At 38.6% G+C, this 25,575-nt stretch overlaps 1 protein-coding gene across 1 annotated transcript; it reads right to left on the bottom strand.

Annotated features, from left to right (window-relative positions):
* Window positions 1-17,544: 17,544 nt before the first annotated feature.
* Window positions 17,545-24,647, bottom strand: slc6a1b (solute carrier family 6 member 1b). The gene is made up of 14 exons (XM_076269016.1): window positions 24,413-24,647; window positions 23,982-24,113; window positions 23,612-23,712; window positions 23,231-23,340; window positions 22,599-22,731; window positions 22,234-22,368; window positions 22,019-22,122; window positions 21,589-21,713; window positions 21,290-21,402; window positions 20,900-21,031; window positions 19,914-20,016; window positions 19,195-19,295; window positions 17,917-18,084; window positions 17,545-17,652 (listed from the first exon to the last, which is right to left on the bottom strand). The coding sequence occupies exons 1-14, from the start codon at window positions 24,645-24,647 to the stop codon at window positions 17,545-17,547; spliced, it is 1,800 nt and encodes a 599-aa protein (XP_076125131.1).
* Between the last annotated feature and the right edge of the window lie 928 nt (window positions 24,648-25,575).

Genomic DNA, 25,575 nt, shown 5'->3' with positions numbered 1-25,575 from the left:
GGATGGATGGATGGATGGATAGATAGATAGATAGATAGATAGATAGATAGATAGATAGATAGATAGATAGATAGATAGATAGATAGATAGATAGATAGATAGATGGATGGATGGATGGATGGATGGATGGATGGATGGATAGATAGATAGATAGATAGATAGATAGATAGATAGATAGATAGATAGATAGATAGATAGATAGATAGATAGATAGATAGATAGAGATGGATGGATGGATGGATGGATAGATAGATAGATAGATAGATAGATAGATAGATAGATAGATAGATAGATAGATAGATAGATAGATAGATAGATAGATAGATAGATAGATAGATAGATAGATAGATAGATAGATAGATAGATAGATAGATAGATAGATACTTTATTGATCCCCAGGGGAAATTCAAGGTCTCAGTAGCATACAGACAACACATTCACTAACAGCAGAAAAAGTAATTAAAAGTATATAATATAAAAACACAACTAAGCAATAAGGACAGTAGAAGATAAAGAATATACTAAATATACTAAAATACAAATTATACTAACTAACACTTAATCTAAATCAATTCTAAAAACAGTATCCACATAGTGGTGATTAATCAATCAAGAGGCGCTTGCAATGACTGAGGCAGGGACTGAGCCTGTGATTCTCTGTGCATAGTAAGGTAAGGTAAGGTGCTCTGTGTGAGTGAGTGTCATGGTGATAGTGCAATGGTGATAGTGGTCATGGTGATAGTGCAAATGAGTAAGTCCAACAGTGAAACAGTGCAAGAATAAGTCTATATATCTATATATCTATATATATATAACTATTTTAAGAAAAGTGTGGCCACAGTTCGGCATGGAGGGAGGGGTTATGCATATGTGCTAGTGTGCTAATATAGCACGCAAACAGTGAGGCAGAAAGACAGTGGTAAAAAGTGGCTAGTGGACAGACAGTATCCAAACATGGAGGGGGTGAAGAGACCGACAGACTATGCAGAGAAGTCTATCTCTCCTCTTCCCTTTTAAGTGAAGCATTGAACAGTTCAATGGCCCTGGGGACAAATTACTTCCTCAGTCTGTCTGTTGTGCAAGGCAGTGAGCAAAGTCTCCAGCTTATTTATAGGAAGCTGACAATTTGACCCCTCATTTGATATATAGACGTCTGTTCATATATAAAATAAATAAATAAATAAATAAAAAAAAGGTGGCCACCGCACACTGTTATATTTCTTAGTGATTTTTATTGAGCAACGCATTTCGCCAGTTGCTTCATCAGGCTCAATTCAAAACTAAGCAAGTGAGATAAAATAAGGTCCCATCCCAACAGGTGATAGGCCACTGATACATCACATGACTCAAGTCATCACATCAATTAGTCACATAGTCCATTGACTCAGGTCATCAATTAGTCAATTAGTAAATCTATCACACAGCTCAACTAGTCATCTCCCCTACTAGAGGCAATCCAGAGATCTTTTTCTATTACTAGTCAAATATTTCACAATCAACATTTCACAATTTTAGTATCACATTTAGTCATCCTGATATTAGAGTCCATTACATTGTTTACAGTATTTAAATGTCCATATTTGTGTGCATATCTTAAATATTTTTTTTATATATGAACTTTAAAACCTGCAATCCACCAGCACCTTTTTAAGTTGGCTGTGCAAAGGGATCTCTTCTATATAGACGTCTGTGTTTATGTGGCGCCATTGTTCATTTTTTGACACAGTTCTCAACCTGTATCTAGAATGGCAGTAAAAACAGCGAAATCTGTAAGGCCTGTCACTAATATACTACTTTACACACAAATGTTTTGCCTGTCATGCATTCAACATCATACTGAAATATGTTTTGCTTTCTAGTAAAGGGAGATTTCAGATCCTGCTGTCACTAGAGTGAGCACAGTGAATAGGCTACTCAGCTCCACGCTAGCTCTCTTCTGTGGCTGTAGTTAGATGTCTGCACATTTATACACTTTCTCAACATGATTTGTGTCATAAATACATTTGATCAAATACAAAGGAAGTAAAAGGTTGAAATGATCTGCAATTTTCAGTTGCAGAATGTGAATGAAATAGATCCAAAGCACCACTCCTCTGTAATTAATTGTACTATATTACAGACATGGTTATGTTATGAAAATTCACAGGTTTAATATCTGGTATTGAAATTATGTAATAATGGAAACAGCAATGCAATAATGTCAAGGAGACGTTATTGGCATTTTGCTATTTTCCTCTTGATAATGTCAAGTTTGGCTCATTCAACAACATTCAACAACAGTAAGTTCAGACCTCTAAGATTAGGCCATTGCAACCTGAACTATCAGGGTGTCCATATGACTCCAGAAACCACTAATCTATCATCACTGTAGCTCATCAAAAAACCCCAAGAGAGTTACCACTCCAGCACACAGACACTGATCTCAAGTCAGATAGTGGAAATGGGACCATGGAAGCACCAGATCCGCATAGCTGCTGTTATTCATGATGCTGCCAGAGCAAGTCCCATTGACTCACAGTGGTGCCAGTGAGAAGATACGTAAACCTTGTTATGCTGATCTGACTTACTGTGCTCCCAAGTGCATCTATTCCTGTCTAGCTTCTGTCACTGAGAGTTAACACGTTACCTACTATGTCCTGCAAACGTCTCTCACTGGACGTTTTTTTTTATACTGGATGACCTAATATTCCCTCTTGAGATTAAGCCACTGAGACAACAGCCACTGGTTCCTGTCTTATGAGTATAGATGACCTCAGCTGTAGTGGGGCTGGTCTGAAAATGAACTGGGATATGGTGTGGTGGGCTGGTGGTCAATATTGAAGGAGTTGTCACCCATTTTGAAGTGAGATGGATGTCATCATTTTGCCACTGGTCATGATTTTCTCTAGTTATGAATAGCTCATGATTTTATCCTCATAAACGGTGTCAGGGTAAAATGCATTATTGTTAAATTGACACATTATGTGTCATGAGTCATACGCCTCTTTTACAATGTGCAGAATGCAACTTTAGGTAGACTATACACATAGCCTATATTAATGTGCAATGTAGCCTACTACATATGAACCGTTTTTGCAATATAACGATGTAATCACCATTGCAAAAGACGCGTCATTCCCTCCTGAATGGTTCAGTGCAGTGCCTCTGGTCATTTGTCAGCTAATTATGGCAGCTGTAACCATGTGGAAAGACTTGCCACCATGAAATCTAAATAACTATGAGCATTTGAGTTAATTAAATAAGGAAGTTATTATTTTATTTATTTATTTATTATTTATTTATATAGTTTTATATTTTATATTTTTTATCTTTTTACCATGTCCATTAGGTTACAATACATCACGAGTGAAATAAACAGTAAATTCATGGCTGAGTTTTCTGGTTTAAATGGGCAGTGCATCAGTAGATGTTTCAGATTCAGAACCCAATTTTTACTGACTTGCAGGGTAGAGTTTTCCTACTAGCTTTCATGTTGAGGATGCTTCTGCACAGCTTTACAGTATAAGCCAGATAACAAGTTAGCAATCTTACATTAGCATAATATTGTTAGCTGTTTGATAACAATATTATATAATACTAATTGAGCTTCTAACATTGTACAAAGTGATATACTGTAAAGCCAATACACTACCATTTTGATGCATCAAATTGTAGGTGGATCACTGGAATAATCTCCAATGTAACATAAAAATGAACTCTCTACTTTCCTATAATCAATTCAGATCTGTAATCACAAACCTTCCTATGTCAAATTGTACCTGTTTTATGTAAATGTTATTTTATTATTGTTATTATGTTATTAGTAATATTTTCTGTATTTTTATTTCCCTTCCTTCTTTTTAATGGTATGTAGGTTATTTTATTATTTGTTTTATTTTGTTTTATTATATACTGTATGCAAGCAGGAAGAGTAGTACTGTATCTATCCTTTGGTTCATGATCTTCCCTTTGGTCTCTTAAATCAGCGAGGGGTGTTTTTTATTTATCTTTTGTTTACCTGTTTATCATGAGAGAAGGGATAATGGATGATACTGATCAGTTTTGATTGGGCACATGACTTTGATGTAACAAACCTCTCTTGTTTCACTCTTTTGTCTCCCTCATTCCCACCTAAGCTAACCATAACCATGTGACACATGGTTTCAGTGTACTATAAGCTAAACTGTCCATTTCTCTCTACAGTCTCTAAAATGCACTTTATTTGGTAGCAAATTTCACTGTGCTTATCTTCACATTTTCTCTGTGGTAAAAACTGTCAACCTGTCGTCTGGGATTTCCACATGGCTTTGTCAGCTAAGCTGTTCCCCCTTCACAAAATACCAGCACAAACAACCAACACACCTATGCAAAATATGCTATTTTTAAATTCATGAATAGTAAGGCTATGTGATAAAGTTTCACATATCAGAACATAACCCACATGAGACCTTGTCCAGCTGCCATTCTGTTTTGGTGTTAGTGGAGAGTGAAAACATCCAAATGAAGGGAATGATGACTGCAGTATAGGCCTAGTAGCGGTTTAATTGTTTCTCTTCCATTTATTTCTGTTTTATTTAATTTCAAATAAACAGTCTCTCCTGCACAAATATCTAACTATATGCTCTAAATGTACAATTGTCCTGTAATGTACACAAAGAATAAGCTTGATCAATAGAATGAACAAAGGCATAACACTAAATGGTGTATTCATTATATAAAGATATCATATGAAATACCTTTGGAAGCTTTTTGGCTGGTCAAACCAAACAAACGTGACTCACTTTTTAAATGTGGTATTGATGTCATCAACTAACAACAAGCTCCCAGTTCAGTTCAGTGCCATTGAATACTGACAGCACCAGAGCCATGTAATAGCAGAGCTGCACCAATACGCTTTTGCTAATTTGCTGAATTGTAATGCTGCTCATGGGCAGCTGATAACCTGAACATCAGTGACTGCATGACTTTACAACTGTGATATTGTGAGAAACAACTTGTGCAACTTCCTTTGTGGCCAGTGTAAATGACTAAAAGCGACACCATCTTGTTAGGACTCTTCGATGGCGGTGGCAGTACCTAAATATTCCTCCAGTCGCCACCATCTTGTGAGGAATCCTAACAACATGGTGACGGATAGGTAATGCACTGACTGAACAAACAGTCCTTTTTTTACAAAGGTAAAAATACTTAAACTACTTTAGGTATTACATTGCTTTATTCTTTTATTGACAGGAGACAGGAGGTGAGACTAGTAGAGAGAGGGTCAGTCCAGAGTGGTTCCTCTTGGGCACTAGGCCTGTCCCTGATGCTATGGCTCCCCTATGTTATGTCTTCTTATGACTGTGTAATTCCAACTCCATGTCTACACACATGGGATAAGGTGACACCATCCTGTGAACAGACTTGAATTATTGGTGATGGCTAATTAAATTTAAAGTTAAACATGTTTTCAATGTAATATATTTTAGGGTAACCTGAATGTTCAATGCATTCATTGAGCGATCACACTGTACAGCCACTGATTTGAGTAAAAGTGGTCTTTGCTTATAGGTATCCTAGATGAAACCCCAGGCCATTTCACTTAACCACTCAGGCCATGGGAGGTCAGTACACATTGCATAGAGCAGTCCAGCAGCAGAGAAAAGAACACAGAGCATGATGTCCCACAGGATGCTCTTTTATCATGGCCATTTGTCACAAAGAGTTTGGTGACATACATGCTGCCCGTCAAGAAAGCCCGTTCCATTTTCTTTGGTGTAGGCTCACAGAGCCCACTGCATTCAACATTTGACATCACATGACCATTGCCTTTTATAATTATTGGGAGTTCTTGTATCTTTGAAAGAGGAGTCTGGTTTTTGTGTGTCTGTGAATGTGTGTTAAAATATGTATGGAGGAGCTTTGGAGCATAAGCCAATGGAAAAAAAAACACTCATACCATCCATATGCACTAAATACTGATATGAAGACTCCTGAAATGAGGCAGCTGTGTCTGACAAAACTATAAAATCATTTTAGCCAGCAGTCTATTTATAATCAATTTAGAACATTCTCTGCAGTGTCGCTCCAAACTGGAAGTATAAAAGACAATTGCATGTTCTGCTCTTCAGGCTCAGGATATGAAGCATGCTCGTATGTAAACAAATCCTATCAGTCTTTATAAATGGGAATAATGTGAGAATGTGATAATAGTAATTCTTAATACTGTGCCTCAAGTTATTTTAATATGTATGCTCCATCAGAAGCAATTTTTGGACACCAATATATTCTGGTTTGATTAGATAAATACCTTTAAAGACAAAGCTTTTTTTAAAAGTAGACTATGCAAGATTTTCACCTTTACATAACCTTTATGAAGCCAATTTGATGGTAAACAAACTTGTTATAGGGGAATCGTTCACCTACAACATAGCCATAGGGAGTCGCTAATGAGAGAACCAGCCATGCAACTTCAAGAACAGTCGACCCAAAGACATATTGCGAGAATCGTGAAACATTACATTGTCAGTAGCCTAGATATAGCTCTTTGGAGATAGTTCTTAATCCTTATCCTCCACAACAAAAGCATTTTCATTGTATACAGGGGGAACAAGCCACAAGAAGCAGGCTATTTAAAACGGCAGCGTAAAATATATATCGGGACTCTAGAGGAGCTCTACAGTCGCTCATAGTAGGGCTATACCTTTAACACAGGTAGTATGTAGTATTTACGTTTTAATTGGGTGTACTGATAATGGAAAAAGTCTGACCAGGGAGCCGAAAGCAAATTTAACAGAGGATCACTCAGCAACACACCAGCATCACACACCTCAAATAAGTTGTCACACGACCTGTTGTAAAGGATTAAGACAAACCGACTCCCACTTTGGGGATTCACCCCCTTCAAAGGTGACCTTAGGATGATTGTGAAGGTGAGTGTTAGACGTTTTGTATTGGCCCACTATGACACAAGTAATAATAACAACAACAGCTATTCGTCCATAGTGTCTGTCTATGTGCTCGTCTAGACTATGTGTAATATCAATGTGAGATATTCATGCTCAGTTCTCATCTGACTCTCACAATATGAGGCAGGTTTCCAGATAGTGATGAATCTTAGTGGTTAAGTTTGTTACGTTTTCAGAACCTGTGTGCTCGCTCTGCTATTAAGTAGCACTTAAAAGGTACCGTCAGTGATTCTGGATGATGTTGATGTCTTTTGATATTTGAACCCAACACCAACACCAATCCCCTCCGCAAACTCCTCTTCCATTTCTCCAAACACTCTGTTTCCACTTCACGGAGGCAGGGCTGTGTATGAAGACAGTTTTTTTTAACAGTGTACTCATTGAATGGAGAGCTAGTGGACTGTGAGGAAATATTTGTTAAATGTGTCCAAAAGTGTTAGAAACAAGGTTAGGAATCGCTTGCAATCACTGATGGGGCCTTTCCTCTCATGTTGTCTATGTGAACAGTGCTGAGATATCCCCAATGTGCCCATGTAGGGTGACGTCACAGCTGCTTTTCGAATTTCATAGAAAGTTAATTGAGTTAAAGACAAAAAACAAAAATCAGCATATAACTGACATCTCTGAACTGCTGTCTCTGCAATCATATTTTGGGGTATTACTAAAAAAGAAATTTGTGAGGAAATGAGTAATTAATATAGGCCTATAACTGATTTTGACTGTTTGACTTTTTCAGGCTAGGCCATGTTCATTACTCTGCAAAACTATTCTCGTGTCATAACATTGCAAACCCATTTTTTTTTAGCTAACAGCTGACTCACTACAATTAGATATAAAAAGGAATGCGAAGGTAACATGATGAACGTATTCTTGGTGATCATTATCTCGTATGTCCTGCTGGTGAGCCGTTTCTGTAAATGAGATCTTAGTGTCTACGACTAATCTGGAGCACACAGAGATCTGTCAGTGTTTTTACAATATTCTTAAGCACAATATTTACCGAACATGCTTTGAAAATCATATGACATTCATAAGAGGGATTTTGATTTACCTATGTCAGTGAAGAGAAAGGTCCATGTCCCTTGTAGAATTCCCAAATCTAGCATGCAGTTAAAGCGAAAGTTCTGAGAAAGAGTTGACTGCTGAGTAACCTGCCGACATCACTATTGCCTGGTTGTCAGAGCAATTATCTACGGTATCAAATGCACTGTGTGTGTGTGTGTGTACATATGTGTGTGAGTGTGCATGTGTGTGTGTGTGGAGAGAAGGCAGCTTCTGTCAGGTATATGAGCAGATAGACAAGAAAACATGGCCTCACCCATCCGTAGACATCGCTTCATGCACATTACACACACAGGCGCGCGCACACACGCGCACACACACACACACACACACACACACACACACACACACACACACACACACACACAGGCACTGGCCTCAGCACTGTTGCCTGTTGTTTGATGCTACACACTGCAGTCAGGACAAACAAGGCGATGCCTTATGTCACTGCCCCTTTCTGCCATTTTGACCTGTTTTGCCGTGTTTTCCTGTCGTAATGACTATAGCCTAATGGCCAAAAACGGACATGCCTGTAGATTTGGTTTGGAAGTTGATGGGTCCCATGCAAGCTGAGGGTCTAGGTCTACTCTCTGCCATCACACTTATTTTCCCACATGCTGTATGACAGAAAGAACTTTTTTTCTTTACTTTTTCATCATTATACATCATTATACATACATCATTATTGTTCTTAACAAAAGCTCTTACATGCCCTTTACACTGATTAACCAGCAAAAGCTAAGTTTACAAATAATGAGCCGAACAAAACAAATTAAAACTGAAAAACAAACACTGAGAGGCCTCTGGAAATGAGTGTCATTTGTTCTCCTCAAATGTCCAAATGCTATTCATTAGCACACAACAGAATCATCCAAAAATCCACTGATCTTTCCATCCAACTGTATTTTATTGCTAAGCATTTTTTGTAACAACTCTAATATAACATCAAACATCTTACGTTTGATTTGAAATCGGATTGGGAATAAACTGTGCAAAGAGTTCACTAGGTGCTTTGTTGCCTGAAGCAGTGTGTTAACCTTTGGCATGCAGGAACACTCGTGAATCATTCATGATGTGGAGAAGCCCACTCCGCTTCGCTGCTCAACTCTGGAGGGATGCAAAGAGCCAGCCCCATGCCAAGTCCAACCTAATTCAAGCAAATTTGTACATATCCTTTCTCATTGTGTTTGGTTCCTGTCAATGAGTTGTGTTCAGAATATAAATCAAGAAAAATAGGTCAACACTGATGAAATCAGTTTTGTTTCTCCTGCCATCGCCATTTTGTTGCTTTAAATGTGAATTTCTATGGGAATAAAAAGTATACATCTCACAAATGAAATATACTGTATTTAATTGGGTTGTTTTTTCATTACAATCTTTAGCATGAACAGTTCAATCTTGGAATATACAGTATTAGCAATATGGAGAGAGGCTAGGCCAAATCCAGACAGAATGTCTTTGTCCCAGAGCAAAAAAAGGGTGAGTGAGAAGGAGAAAGACTGGAAGATACCAAGCCAGAATGAAGGCTTAGTGGCCAGGGAATTTGAATCAGAATCACTGACTGTGTTGTATGCTTGGGGGAAGAGAAAGAACTGCACACTGCAGCACCTGCCTGCTTCTTCCACTGGAGAGATGATGAACCTTTTGTGGCAAGAAGGAGAAGACCCTGGCTGACACAAACCTCTCGCTTTTGCTAATCTATCAAAGAAGACTGAAAGCTTCCTGAAAGAATGTACGCACTAGACCATGTCTGCCACCATCACATGCCCATGCTATTATCTTGTGCTAGCGTGGAGCATTGCTGTCCATGTCACAAATCACACACACAAAAAAAACGCTTTCTACAGTAGATCATGGTTGTTGACTGACTATCTTTTTCATCGTTTTGGGTTTTTCTTTTCTTCTTTATCCACAAAACCATCATTGTTTGTCTGGTAAAAGCGGTAAAACCTTTAACTGACCTGAGGAAACATTTTTTTTTACTCTTTGACATCTTTAGTTACATTTAAACCTATCAAGCCAGCAAACACCCAGACATTAAGAGATACTGAGAGTTTTGCTATTCAAACAGATTGAAGTGATGTTTAATGCATGAATCATTGTGCATGAAAATGAGAAAGCACAGAATGACCATGATAATACTCAGCTCAATAGGGGAGATGAAATGAGAAAGCACAGAATGATCATGATACTCAGTTCAATAGGGGAGATTAAAATCAGAGAAGAATGGGATTAGGATCATTTGTTTTCAAACTGTGCACTGATTTGACTTTAAACTGGAGGTTGTTCAGAATGATTAAGCTCATTTTTAGACCACTGATTCCTCCTTCAAATACATCTATGGTGCAACCTTAACACAAGACAATCAGTACTTCTGATCAGGAATGTTCCAACCAGTGTGTGTGTGGGGGGGGGGGGTGTTGTGCTTTACTGGATGGCACAGCAGCTGATTAACTGCACCCTTGATGAAGTGGCCTTTCCTCACAGCTGGAGAAGCGGAGGTGAGTGGACATGAGGTATTGAGTAATGATGGGGACAATCAAAGCCAGCCAATCAAAGGCTCTTCACATTAAATAGCCAAAACACGAAGCCACAAATATCCACAAAAACACTCCGAACAAAACGCTGAACATCTAGCAAAAATATTCAAAGGATTCCAAATGACTGATTTGGCAATTATTGTCTCAGATTGATATCAAAATGTACAATATATCCTGACATAATGTCCTATGATCCTACTGCTTATGTGAGTTTCATCTTCAATATTCATCTACACAGCTTGCCAAGGGGCACATGGAAACCTCTGTGCACTTGATTGGCCTTGATTGCTTGACTAGTTATTAGCATGTGAGGTTATTATCTGCAAAGGGAGAACAACATGTGTGTTAATAAATGGGATCCAAACATTGTCTATGCATGAACAGCTCCAAGAATGTCAATTTGAGTTGCAATTTCCATTGCCTTAATGTAAATGTATAAGAGTATGAGAGTATATTTTTTCAGCAACATTCCTTCAACAACACCATACATTACAAGCAGCCATAATAATAATAATAATAATAATAATAATAATAATAATAATAATAATACAGCATACATTTCAGATAATCCGATCTTACCAGGCCATGGTTATTTCCGACCCGAATTATTTCAATGATTGTTAGCTGGCCTGCCTGCTTGTGTAGTGAGACCAGTACTACAAAATGCAGCAGCATGTCTGGTCTTTAATCACCTGAGATTCCTTGTTGGTGGAATGATTTGCCTAATGCTCTTCATCCTAGCTATAGTTTTGGGATCTTCACAAAGTATCTAAAGACTCATCTGTTTACCTTATGTCTAACTAATTAACTCTCCATACAGTGTCAGTCATGGAGTCACGGTTTGTATGTTTATGGTCATTGTTATTATTCTGTTCTATTAGCCTACTAATATGTTTTTTAGGCTATATGACTTAACTTTGAACTGATCATTTTATTGGCAATGTATAATGTTTATTGATGTCATTGTCAAGATCATAAATGTGCCTACTCATGGAATACTGTAAAAAGAAGAAAAATGTGACTTTAAAGAATAAAGAAGAAATTAAAAAATGGGTTGGACACAACTCTACGTCTTTGTCTAACCCGTGCAATAAGCCCACAGTATGTTTTGTATTTTTTCTTCATTAAACATGGCTGTGTTGGGTCATCTAGTCTTCAATGGATGCCATTAAAAACTCTCATTACACTGCTTTTGTCGGACAACAAATAGCTTATCCGGTCATGTGTTGGCCTTTGATAAGAGCAAGCTTTTCTTTTACAGAGGGTCATTCTGGAGGGGCCAGATATGTTATCAGCCTCTCTGAGAGGATGGCAGGACCCTACTGCTGCTTTTGTGCAGCACAGTACACACAGTGGATTGACTGGGGCACAACACAAACAGTGCAATCAATATTCATGCATATCTAATTGTTGGTGAAATATGTAAATCAATATTTTTTCAATGTGCTGGAAATGCATTCTCAGTATTAGATAAGGTTCAGGAATCCTTTAAGAGCAAAGGTGTCGCTGACTGACTGACTGTGTGTGTGTGTGTGTGTGTGTGTGTGTGAAAACCAATTCACTACACACTATGTGATTTAGATCACCGAAGTCTTGCTTGAGCCAATTTGTCTTTGCCTCTGTGTAATGACCTACAGACAAAGCGTTGAGCTAGTTTGAGGAACGAAAAAAAAATCTAAATTTGATCAATATTATTATACATTTGATCAATATTAATAAACATTTATTTGAAATAATGGTAGCCAGTTAATGTTCGTCTATATTTTTTGCAATAACTTGGCGCAGAAAAAGTCCACAACATTTCTGTTGTTTGATAAAAAAAAATGTCATAACCACCATCTATATAAAACTCACTGGTGTGAAGCACAATGAGGGTTTTTCAATCCATGAAAGGATTTAGAAAGACATAAGTAGACAATAAAATAGTCTTTGGCGTAGGTCCCATCCTCAGTCCAGGTCTCGTAGTGTGCAGACCTTTGCAGATCCTGCCAGAATAGGATGGCATGGGTGGAGACTGCCCCCTAGACAGCAGGGCCCAGTTTCCCGATAACGACGGAGACACGCTCTTAAGAGGGTTTTCTACGATTCATCTTACGATCGTTCGTTTGGTTTTTCCGACTGTTTCCCGAACATGCTCGTAGCGTGAACACGCGTGCACTGCTCTTAAGACGCTCTTAAGGGGAGCTGTCCACGTTAATAGTTCTGAAATATCCTCTGATTTGATGGTGATGTCAGGTGACTGCACGTCACAGCTATAGGCCTACCGTTTAAGCTTCGGATCTACACATTAATTCACATTAATACGAAAATAGAAACACTTTGACATCTGCATGTAAGCATCCCAAGTAGGTTATATACCACACACAGACATAAATAATTGTAATTATTTAGGATTAGATTGTTGTACCATGCAATAGGCTACTTTTTCGCTGTGTCACTTAAGAACACGTTTGAAGATAACAAGTTGAGTAAAGTGAGGAAATGTGTAGGCTTAGATTTTGATGCAGTAGGCCTACAGACTAAACCACATGTTCCTTTCTCTGCTTGTACCCTTATAGGCCTAATAAAATATAGCCCTCACTTAGCAAAGATAATGGCAAACTATTCTGGCAACGTCTCGTTTCATAACTTGATTGCATTTTTGTCCGCTTTTCATCACATTATTATGACCATGAAATGTAGGCTATGCTGTTTTGCACGCTAAAATCTAATTCATCACAGGTAAACACAATAAAGAATGGGAACGTAAGTTGGATTATGTATTCTAAGTTGTAATTCCTCTGTATGTCCTGTTGGTGACCTCAGTGAGAAGTACTGTTAAGACGCTCTTAGCCGGTAACGACAACTCTAGAGCACTCGTAGATCTACGAGTGTTTTCACGACGCTCTTAAGCTACGATGGTTTCGGGAAACAGTCGGCAAATCTTAAGACGTTCGTAAGAGGGACTTTACGACGCTCTTAGGCTTAAGATGCTTTCGGGGAACTGGGCCCTGGCTTGTGCAAAATTCCAGAATTGAATTGAAACAGGCTCTTAAATTCCAATTCAATTCTTGAATTTCACTTGCATTTCAATTGTGGTGGCAAACAGGAAGCAGAATTGCAATTTGAATTGTGCACAACCCTGCTAGACAGCTGGGACCGGTTACCGAAGGCAACGCAAGCCTAAGAAGGTCGTAAAGTCCCTCTTATCGTCTTAAGATTTGCAGACTGTTTCCCGAAACCATTGTTGCTTAAGAACATTGTGAAAACACTCGTAGATCTACGAGTGATCCAGAGTACTCGTTACTGGATAAGATTGCCTGAGGTCCTCACTGAGGTCACCAGCAGGACATACAGGGAAATTACAACTAAGAATATAATTATCCAATTTATGTTCCCATTATTTATTGTACTAAAGTTGCTCTAAGCGATGTTACATGGTGTCTAAGCTAAAACATTTTATACAGCAAACATCACCTCACCATCTGCTAGCTGCCTGTGCCTTGAATAGGATGTAAAAAAACTCAGTCTCTGTGGACAGCCCAGGCTCCAAAAAGGGCTACAAAAACAATTTGGTCCAGCCTGGACCATAAAAACATAACAAACTGTTCCAGCCAATCACCGTCGAGATGTGCGTTTAGGAGAGTTTCAATTGCAATTTTGTTTTTGTTTTTAAAAGTATTTTTGGCTGTTTTATGCCTTTAATGACAGGACAGTGGAGAATGACAGGAAATGACAGGATTCAGAAAGGACCACGGGGCATGAATCGAACCAAGGTCGCCGGCGTACGGTGCAGGTGCCCCAGCCAGTCGCGCCACGGCCGGAGCCTCTCTGTTTTGTTTGAAGGTCAACAGAAGTAGCGTTACCCAACATTACTTAGAGCACCTTTAACTTGTGATTAATCAGCTTTTAGCATGCAAAATAGCATACATTTAATGTTTATAATGTGATTAAAAGTGGACAAAACTGCAATTCAAGTTACGAATCGAGACATTGGCAGAATAGTTACTGATTCTCTTTGTCTAAGTGTAGGCTATCTTTTATTAGGCCTACAAGGTAAGAGCTAAGTAAGGAACATATGGTACATCAAAATCTAAGCCTAGCCTTTGTTATTTAAGCCTAGGCCTGTACATTTCCACACTTTCTTATTCGGCCTCTTCCTCATCTTTAAACGTCTTCTTCAATGACACCCTAAAACACTATTGCACAGGCAGCACACACAGTGGGACTCTCACAAGTAGCAAAGAATAGGCTTGACAGATGTAGCCTACTGAGCAGGCTATAGCCTGAGCCTAATATGGGCATACATCTGGCAACAAACAAGAAAACGGTGCAACAATCTAGGTTCATCTTAACTAATTACTAAAATAAGTTTTTCTACTTTTGTATTGAAGTGAATTAATGTGTAGGCCTAGATCCAACATTTCGGTAGATGTGACATGCAGTCACCTGACATCACCAAATTAGAGGATATTTCAGAACTATTAACGTGGACAGCTTCCTTTAAGAGCGTCTTAAGAGCAGTACAAGCGCATTCACGCTATGAGCATGATCGGGATCATGCAAAGTTAAGAAGTTGCAAAGCTGCCCATTCTATTAGTCCACCAATAATACAGTTACTGGAACTCTGTCTGGTAAGATTTTGATTGCACATGACCCTGTTTTTTTATATCAGTGTATTTAATAGTCTAGTTTTAGGAAGTAAAGCAGATACTTTGCATCTGGTAGTTAAGCCCCTTTGTTGACATTGGTGCCATTATCTGTGAGTGATTACAAGATTGACTAAATTCACTGTCATGTTGCTCAGAAGCAGAATATCTAGAGGGAAAAAGAAAAAGATATTCAAACAATGTTGTCCAAAGTGTTGTGTAGTTTAATCTGAGTAGCTTTGGCTGTTTCCACTATATGGTACCGGTTACTGTGACCAAAACACAAATTAATTTTCGTGACACAGAGTACCTAAGCAGTTTTTGCTCAATTTGAAGAAATTTTAATACATCCTCTAATATTGCAGTAGTTCTAGCGATCTCATGGCGAGCTGATCAATAATTTAATTTTGTATTCCAAAGTTTAAGTATAACCTTTACATTATAAAACAATTATTAATGCAATCTTCACATATAAGAGAGAGCACATTATATAATCTATAATTCTTTATTTTTTCAGATAACATATATGGCAATCATGCTTTTTATATAACACCATCTAAAGACATGTATTATATTTTTTACATATAATATTTTACAGTAGGCCCATGAAACAGTTAGAAATATACAAAACAATATTCTTTGACTAGACATAGTATCTGTAATTGTATTTATTATTATTATTATTATTATTATTATTATTATTATTATTATTGACATTATTTTTACATTTCATAAAGATATGTGCTTTAGTTTCTGAGATCATTGTATTATTGCAGAAAACAGCAAATAATAACGATAAGATTCTTCAACATTTAGACAAAAACATCATAGGTCAAACAAACATTCACAGTTACATCTTTTACACAGTACAGTTTTACAACATTTTTGTTCAGAGAGAAAACTGCAGTATGGTACCTTTATACAAAATCACCGAACATTATCGATTGCACATTTTACTTAGATATCTTTGCAGAGAACAAAATGACTAATTGAACCAGATCCCTGTCATGTGTAGCTGCCATAGAAGCAAACTAACATTTTCCTTGTTGCAATGCAATCTCAATACCTTGTGGAATTAAAGATTTGTGCTTTTATCTGGTGAAGTTAGGAAATACTGTAGGGACACAAGCAGTAAACTCTGATTTAAACCTATATATACTCTCTATATGAATATATTATAACTATATTTATTGCCAAACAACTTATTTTTTCTTAAAAACAAATAAAAGAAACTAAAAAAAAAACATGTTGGCTTGTCCTTGTTGGCAAAAATTGCTGGTTCATCTCTAAGATGTCCTCTGTAAACCGGCATTGTTAACCTGCACAGTCATGTAAACAGACTATGGCTTCTGCTAAATTCAATTGTTGGCTGAAGGCCTTGTCATGCCTTCCAAATTTCAGGAAAAAATTTGGTCACTTCCACCTTTGTTCCTGAGGAGTGGCACACTAATGTACTAAGCAAGTAACTTCAAAATGGACACTGCCAAAAATGCTTACGTGGTAAGACCTTGTACCCTGTGCTTTGCAATGACATGTAGCGTAACTAACTCTTAATCCAAATCTAGGTGGTGTTCGTCTTTTTCCCCACTGTATGAGTATGATTTTGGTCCTTTTCACTCTTACATACAAAACACCCTAAAATGAATCTAAAAAACATACAAAGTCATATTTGTCTTTAAAAAACAAAGATAAAGTTGTAACAGTCTGTCATAATACTGAATTGCTTTTGTGGCAGGTACTAAATCATACTGGCCTTGTGCTTTTTAAGGGACACCCTCAAACTTACTGAAAAAGGTCTGTAAACTGCACTTCTTGGAAAAGACTGATAGTCAGGCTACATAGAAGTATACATACATCATGAAATTTGGCCTTGCCTTTTGCACACTCCCGTAATGGTCATTGCTTGAATAGGTCAAAAACAATTCCATTATGCAATCACTGTATTGCATTTATGTGCCTTGTAACTTCGCCTTCACTTTGCTGTATTTTACTCAAATACAATCAAATACAATCTGATTCTATTCTAAATGTTCCTTTTTACAATAATTAATAGATTAATTACATGTAAATATTTTATATTAGCACAGCAGTGTTGAATCACATTGGGCCTCCAATTCACATCATTTTTTAAATTTACAGTAGTTCTCTGGTTACTATGTAACATTTTAGAAAGACTAACATTTTGCATATGATATACAAACTATCACTAAAACGTTGCTTGGTAGTTTGTCTTTTTTGTCTTTTTCACAAATGAAAAAAAAAATCTAATCAGGTTGGTCACATTTTTCCCTAGGAGGTAGGTGATTATATTTTAGACATGGAAGTCCTTGGCTGTGTTCAACCATGATTACTTTTTTCTGCATGGGTGTTGGCCTGTGTAATGGGGACTTAGATGTAAGCTTCCTCATTGGCAGGATTGGAGTTGTCCGGTTGCTGCTCCGGCCCATTCTCTTGGGCTTTCACTAGTACTGTTGGCTGAATCATTATCCGAAGACGCTGAGGAAAACGCAAACATCATCAGTCGTAATTTTGTGGATGATCAATTTGCCCTCAGTGGAACTACTACCTAATAACCTAAACCTTGTTTTCAAGGAAAGTAGCTTAATGCAACATCAGTCAGTAACTCCTGTCTAGTATTCTGATTGATTCACAAATATGACAACTTTCATCACCGGTATAACTGGTAAAAACTTGAACAGATATCTGATCTTTGACCTAGTCATTCGATTGTCTGTAGCCTACTCAGCAGGATGTACTTACCTCTTTATAGGAGCCTTTTAGTGTGAGGAACATGTAGCCCATGTACCCAGGAATGAGGACCATGGAGGACAGGGCCATGCACCAGCCCACACCTTGTCCCCATTTCGGGAACACGTAATCCCCCAAGGTGAGAGGGACCATCTGAACCGCGCTGAAGAGGAAAACACCCTACAACACAGACAATGGAGCCATACATTTACATAGATATGGGAAATCAGAGGGTCTTCAAAGATCTTGCGTTCTTCTGTGTTTTTTATCAAGTGGGTTGAATTACTGTTGTCTTCCTATCAGCTCCAACCAGTCTGGCCATTCTTATCTGACCCCTGGCATCAACATGGCATTTTCACCCAGAGAATGGTCGCTCACTGGGGATTTTCTCTTTTTTGGACCATTCTCTGTAAACCCTAGAGATGATTGTGTGTGAAAAATGCCAGTAGATCAGCAGTTTATGAAATACTCAAACCAAAATAATCAACCCGTCTTGGCACCAACAATCATGGCACGTTCAAAGTCACTTGATTGGCTCATTAGATATTGGCGTTAATGAGTAATTGAACAGGTGTACCTTAATAAGAGTTGCCGGAGAGGGTATATTACATTGTTGTGTTATATTGCAAATATATTTTATATTTGTGATCTTGCCAACTTTGTCTTCTGAATGTATATAACCCTTTGGTATTTCCAGGACAAAATAGTCTAGACATATTTTTAAGTTTAAAAATAAATATAGTAGTTTAAGTATACATGTAGTTTAAGTATAAAAAGTCTTGGGGAGCTTTTTGTCTTTATTGTACAGGGCAGTGAAGAGATGGTCAGGAAGAGAGTGGAGGGGGAGGGAGATGGGGTGGGATCGGGAAAATGACCCAGGTCAGACTTGAACGCCTGTGGGCACTTGGGCCTAATTGTGGTATGGTGGCCCCACAGCACCCCAAAATAGTCTTCATGTTGACATTATTTTCCCTCTGCTACACTGTACATTTGGACACAAAGGCAAAGGACACAAGAGGCCATTCGGTAAATCATCTGCATTGCTAAACCAAATAGCAGGCTGTTAGTCCAGCTGTTAATAGATAACATTGCATTTTAATAGCCTGCTAACACTAGCTAACTTTCAAGATAAACTAAAATATTACAGCAAAAATACAAATAAAAATGTTTATCTAAATGGCCAGCAAGATAGCCAATAACACTGGCTGGTAAGTTGTGAATGCAGCACACATAAAAGAAAATCAGCCAATGGCGTCCATTTACACATATCTCATTTATATCGGTACTTACAGCGACAATGAGAGGGGTAAAGACCACCCAGCACAACTTCCACCAAATGCAAGGCCTGTATCCAATCATCTCCTCGATGTTGCCATAAAACTTGTCCACACCTGCCACACAGAAAACATGCAAAATACAGCTTGCACTTGATATATTATGTAAATATCCACTTAACCTCAGATTACTGCTGGTAAGACGTCTGAGGACTGGCTGCCTCTGATAAATGCTAATAAGAGTCATTCTTCAATTTTGCATAATCAACCCTGTCATGCATAACAATTAAGTTTCTTACGGCTCCAAGCGAGGAATTCATTTTTTCCATGAATTATATGGATTTAAACAGGATACACATTTTCCTCACAAAAGCCCATACAATCAATGTAGTAGGTATTGCTATTAGTAGCTTTGGTCCCTAGAGCACACATATTCTGATGAAAATGTATGTACTGTACTGTAAGTCACTTTGGATAAAAGTGTCTGCTAAATTAATAAATGCTTGCAAAAGATATTGATCAATGTCCGTATACAAAACGACTAGGTAAGCACACTCAAATATAAAGATAAGTAAGCAAAGTAATGCTTGGGCACAATGCTTGGACTTCCAAACAGGACAGCCAAGACGAGTGACTCAAGATATAATCCTAAGAAAGCTGCTGACTGGAGGGTGAACTCACCATAGAACCAAGATATGGCGACATACTTAAAGAACACCAGAAACAGGAACTCACCATAGAACCAAGATATGGAGACACACTCAAAGAACACCAGAAACAGGAGGCACATTCCACTAGCAGAGTAGTAGTCAAAGAGTTTAAACACGTACAGGCCACCCTGGTGAAAGCAAACAGCAAAATCACATGATTATGATCCAGCAGTGGACAAACATGTCTGCCTTTACTCATTTACACACAGCCTTCAGTGAAATGTGGAGTCAAAAAACAGACAAACCCGAAAATATCAGGTGAACATGGAATGACACACTGGTGAGGTGAGCTTTGAAGGACTCAAAAGAATGGGGACACATACAGTAGTGTTGTAGAAACACAGAGTGCAACAAATACAGTGCAAATGGTGGCCAACCTTGACTGTTAGGTGAAACACAGTGCAGCAAGTGGTGGTCAAGGAAATTGTTTTATAACCTGAACGATTGTAGTATGGGGCACAGTTGGATAAATGGACCAGTTTTCTTCAACTGTTCCTGTAAAATACCCATCTTTCTGTAAAATACCCATCTCCCTGTTCATGTGTTAATACATAAGTCACAACTTATATGTTATTGTTTTATTTGGTCACTAAATGTATGACACAAGTAGGAGTAGTTGTCTGTGAATGTAACCACTCAATTGAAGAGCTCTCCCACCTGTGTCGCAGCTTGTGATTACTGCTACCTCTTGCTTAATCATGTCTCTATGCATATTTATAGCTATTGTATCTGTAGTTATGTGATTACATAAGAGCTCTGCCTAGACATTAGCTGTAAAAGACTCAAAGAATTCAAACAATGTTTGAGAGCCCTGAGTTTATAGGGACCCACTCAATCCATGTTGAAGTATATTATTTTAGCATCACTTTCAGTCATCTGCAAATACAATGTATGCTTTAGGGAACATCAGTTCATGGCTGCATGTGACCTAATGTATTATGCAACCAACAAGAGGACTGTGATAGGAGCACATAGTTACAGGGGAGTGGGCGGTTCTTCTAAGCCGTTTACCTGGGTGATATTGGACAGGCCAATAATATAAGACACCAGGCAGACACCGGCAATGAAAAGCTCTCTCCTTCCCCTTAGAGCATGAGGAAATTCATCCACCAAAGCCGTGATGAAGCCCTCCACTGTGCAGAACTAAAGAGAAAACACAAGCAGTTAGGTAACAAAAGGTTAGTTATTTGGGTATCAAAAAAGATCCATATCACCAACAGCATATTGTGGCTTTGCAGACAACATATTGTAGCTTAGAGAACTGAGCACACAAAAGAACTCTATGTGATACTAAAGCATTACAGCAAGGTAATCAACATTAAATGGAATCTGATGCAAAAAACAGGTCTACCAAATAGTCATGCAAGAATAAAAAGCGTAGATGTTTTTTTTTTTTTTTACCTGGCTATCAATTCCCAGCATCAGCAACATTGAGAAGAACAGAATGGCCCATAGTGGTGAAACAGGTAGCTGTGTTACTGCCTGTGGATAGGCCAAGAAGGCCAGACCTGGACCTGAAAACAGATAGTCAGAGGCTTAGTTTGGTACTGAAACTTTGAGACATGCTCTTAAATATGGTCCTGCTATTTTGAAATGTAACAAATTATCTAATGTCCTTTAATTTAATAAACATATAATAACATTTATAAATGTGATATTCTCTCTCCAAATAAAAAAGAAGCCCTATCTGTAGCCATTACCCGATGCAGCTACATCAGCAATAGGCCTCTTTGTTATGTAGGCCATGAAACCGACAATGGAGAAGATGACAAAGCCAGCAAACATGCTGGTGAAGGAATTGATGCAGCAGACAATGATGGAGTCCCTGTGGGGCAGAAAAAAAGCAGCATGGCTTACTACTGCTGAATCAGCTATTGATTGCTTAGGTGTTCACAGTGAAATGGACATGGTTTGACAGAGAGTGTTGAAATATAATATGTATAACACACACCACACACCTATATTATTGAGCCATACATTACGTAAAGAGGCTAACAGTTGTATGATAACAAGCCACAGCTGCAAGCTGAATATGGTGGTTTGATAGCACCATTTAACAGACCAGGCTCAAGGAAATTATGCTAATAGGTGTGTAAATGCCTGTGATTTAATCTTACAATTGCTGCCTACTTGTAAACATTGTTGTTGAAAGGGTTGTAGCTCCCGAGGGCAATAAGTGACCCCAGTCCTAATCCATAGGAGAAGAAAATCTGAGTTGCAGCATCCAGCCACACCTGGCAAAATCAGGAAGAGATATTAGAAAAGATTAGGCTCCATGTGATGCCACCTGTGATCACAAACAACTATAGATAGGCCCTATCCGTTTAGGAAACAGCATACTGCACCTCTGACTCCTTGAGCTTGCTGAATTGAGGGGTGATGTAGAACAATATCCCATCCCACGCTCCAGGCAGAGTGACTCCACGGATGAACAGAATGAAGAGCATGAAGTATGGGTATGTTGCTGAGAAGTACACCACCTAGGAGGCACAACCAATAGCGTAAGGCTGCTGTAACAACCAGCTGTTAAGATAATCTCCTCAAGTCATAGCGTCTTGCAGTATAATGAATTACTAATGTTTGGAGTCTGTAAATGTGGTAATAGAGGCTGCAGTTAAACGAAATATGACATGGAGTGTAACGGTGATGAAGATCATCATTTAGATGGTAAATATAGCATTTTCCCAAGAGCGTACGACTTAACTCCTACCTTTCCAGTCCACCCCACACCTTTCCATATGCAGAAGTAGACGAGTACCCAGGCGATAGCCAGTGTTATGGCCAGCGGCACTCGGACCTCTCCTGGCTTATCCAGTCCGTCTGTCATCTGATGCATATTACGTCTAGCAGAGTAAACATAAAGATTCACTGTTTTGTGCTGAAGAATTGGACACCAAGTTTTGGCATGTTCTCAGTCCACTCTGCCATAAGACCCCTGCTTAACCATGCTTTTTGCAAAGCTATATACATATGCTATGCCAAATTCCATAAAATACAATTCTCCCTGTCATGGATGGATTGTGCTTTCATCATATCATCATATCCTCCCCGAGCGCCGCCGTTGTAGCAGGCAGCTCACTGCGCCGGGATTAGTGTGTGCTTCACCTCACTGTGTGTTCACTGTGTGCTGTTTGTGTTTCACTAATTCACCGAATGGGTTAAATGCAGAGACCAAATTTCCCTCACGGGATCAAAAAAGTATATATACTTATAATTATACTTACTTATATCTTGGTGGAACATGTTTAGACAACAATAATACTGCTTCCAGACTACACAGTTTTTTTATTTCCTTGCTTTATAAATATATATTAATGTTCAATAGATAAATATTTGTCTTACTCCCAAAACTCCACAACAGCACTTGTCATGTTGGTGGTGTTTGCCATGCTGTAGTTTGAGAAACATCTGTCTGTGTTCCAGTGGTTATCACATGATTTCCATGGAAGCTCCTGTCAATTGTCAAAATATGACATATTTTAATTGCTCTGTTTTTCATTTTAATTCTGTACACCCCCCCCCCCCCCCTCTGTGTTTGTGTGTGTGTGTGTGTGTGTGTGCGTGTGTGTGTGTGTGTGTATGTGTGTGTGTGTGTTTTTGTGTGTGTGTGAGGTGTATTTATGCTTAATTTCTGGTATGTTTGTTATAAACTCAATTAACTAATGGTGCAGTGTACAGTATGTAGTTTGGGAGAAAATATGCAATATGCAACGACATACTCACAGAGGTGAATGAGTTATACAAGTAGTAAATGGCCCAGGCAATGATGACAATGTAATAAATGTTTAGCCAGAAGGACAGGACAGCGGCAGCCCAGCCAACACCTGAGATGGCAGAATCAGGAAAATATTTACTTGGTAGAAACGGACCAACACGCAATTTACAAGCGTTCTGCGCTTTCCGATTCTCATGGTGCGTCAAATAAAACTTTTAATGAATTTGGTGATAGTGAACCTCGTGACACTAAACCTGTATCTAATCCGTTACTAATTTCGCAAACCGTAGCTTTAACGGATTAACAGCGCTTGAAAGAGACCTTCACAACAATTTCCACGCTGTGTACCCTATATTTGGAGTAAATTTGCATGTTTACCTTTGAACATTGGAGCGAGTTTCCACACTCCAAGTCCGCCAACGGATGTGTACTGACCGAGGGCAGTTTCGAGCAGAAACAATGGTACTCCAGCAAATATGAGGGTCAAAAAGTAAGGAATCAAGAAGGCCCCTGAATAGGAATTAAATGGTAAAAAGTATGCATGAGTGGCAAATAAACATTTGAAGACACAACAAGCTAGCATGTAGTTAACGATATCAACAATGAGCAATAACAACACTTTGATTGCGCTGCAAATGAGTAGAGATAGCGCGCGCAGATTCCTGTGCGAATTCAGATGGGGAAAACTACTGTCGAGCCAATGAGATTATTTAAATTAACCACCAGAACAATGCAACCATTGACGAGTCCAGTTTTGAGACTCCACTTCTTTTAGAGAGCAGGGGAAAAATCCAGCAAGTTGTGTTTACCTCCACCGTTTTTTCCACAAAGATATGGAAATCTCCAGACATTGCCAAGTCCGATTGCGTACCCAACACAAGATAGCAGAAAGTCAAATTTCCCTTGCCACGTTTCTCTGTCGGGAATATCCTTCTTCGGTTGGACTTTCACAACCAAGGTTTTGGGTTTATCGTTGGATGTCGGTGCCTCGTTTACTTCTGTTAGCACATGTCCATCGGTTGCTTTTGTACCGTTTGTCGCCATCTCTCTGGATTTTGCAGAAGTCCTGGCCGGCGGACGGGAGAATTCAGCACCAGTCCACGTAGACAGCAGTTTCGCGGTTCCTCACCCAAGCTTGAGATGGTGCGGGAAATCAGGAGAGATATCCAACAACTTTCAGGATGAAGTATCAATCTGGAATGACAGCAAATATAATATTACATCAAGCTGCTACCGATATACTAGCACTTGTACAAAACATAGGAAGAAGAAACACTGCGTCGGAGGCAGAAGAGCGCTCCGAGGATGTGCTCCTAAATCACTTGACGCGACAATGATTTGACTGTTCATTTGAAATTTGCGCTCAGAATAATATAGGCTGCCGACTATTGCAAGACTTTTCTAGACTTTGCATTTCAATTTATCTCATGCAACGAGTAAAAACACTATAAGTAATGAGTTGAGTAATGATAACGTGTTCATTTAATGTGGTAAATAGCCTATCGGGTACGTAGTAGGCTACTGGATAACATATGCACAATTGGAGTACATAGAAGTTACAGTATAATATATTTTTGAATCTTTAGGCTTATTCCTTTTGCCGTTGAATACTTCACCTATGTCAAGCGTTTCTGTTCAACACGACATTTAGACCCATAAAAATATATTTATAATTTAACATTACAAGAGACTGAAAAAGACTGACATTAAACATACATTGCGATAGGTGGGAAACGTGACACTGGCTGTGAATTCTGACATAGTCCAGTCCATGAGAAAAAGGGGCCGACTGCCGAGAGCAAAATCTCTGCGCGTAAAATAGATCTATTGGTTGTTTCAGCTGAAGACTTTCACTCTCTTGAGATGACAAATATAAGCAGACAAAGAATAGTGCCAGTTATGTTAATATGTATGTCTTTTTAGAGGAAGACATAGGTATAAAACTCATCAATACCCTCTAAATGTCCAAATG

This window comes from Alosa pseudoharengus, unplaced genomic scaffold (assembly GCF_046254945.1).
Source record: "Alosa pseudoharengus isolate Yale_2024_CS ecotype anadromous, Long Island Sound unplaced genomic scaffold, YU_APseudo_1.1 YU_APseudo_1.1_scf_5, whole genome shotgun sequence".
NCBI classification, from domain to species: Eukaryota; Metazoa; Chordata; class Actinopteri; order Clupeiformes; family Clupeidae; genus Alosa; species Alosa pseudoharengus.
Note: the sequence above shows the minus strand (reverse complement) of the source record. Positions and strands in the feature narration are given on the sequence as shown.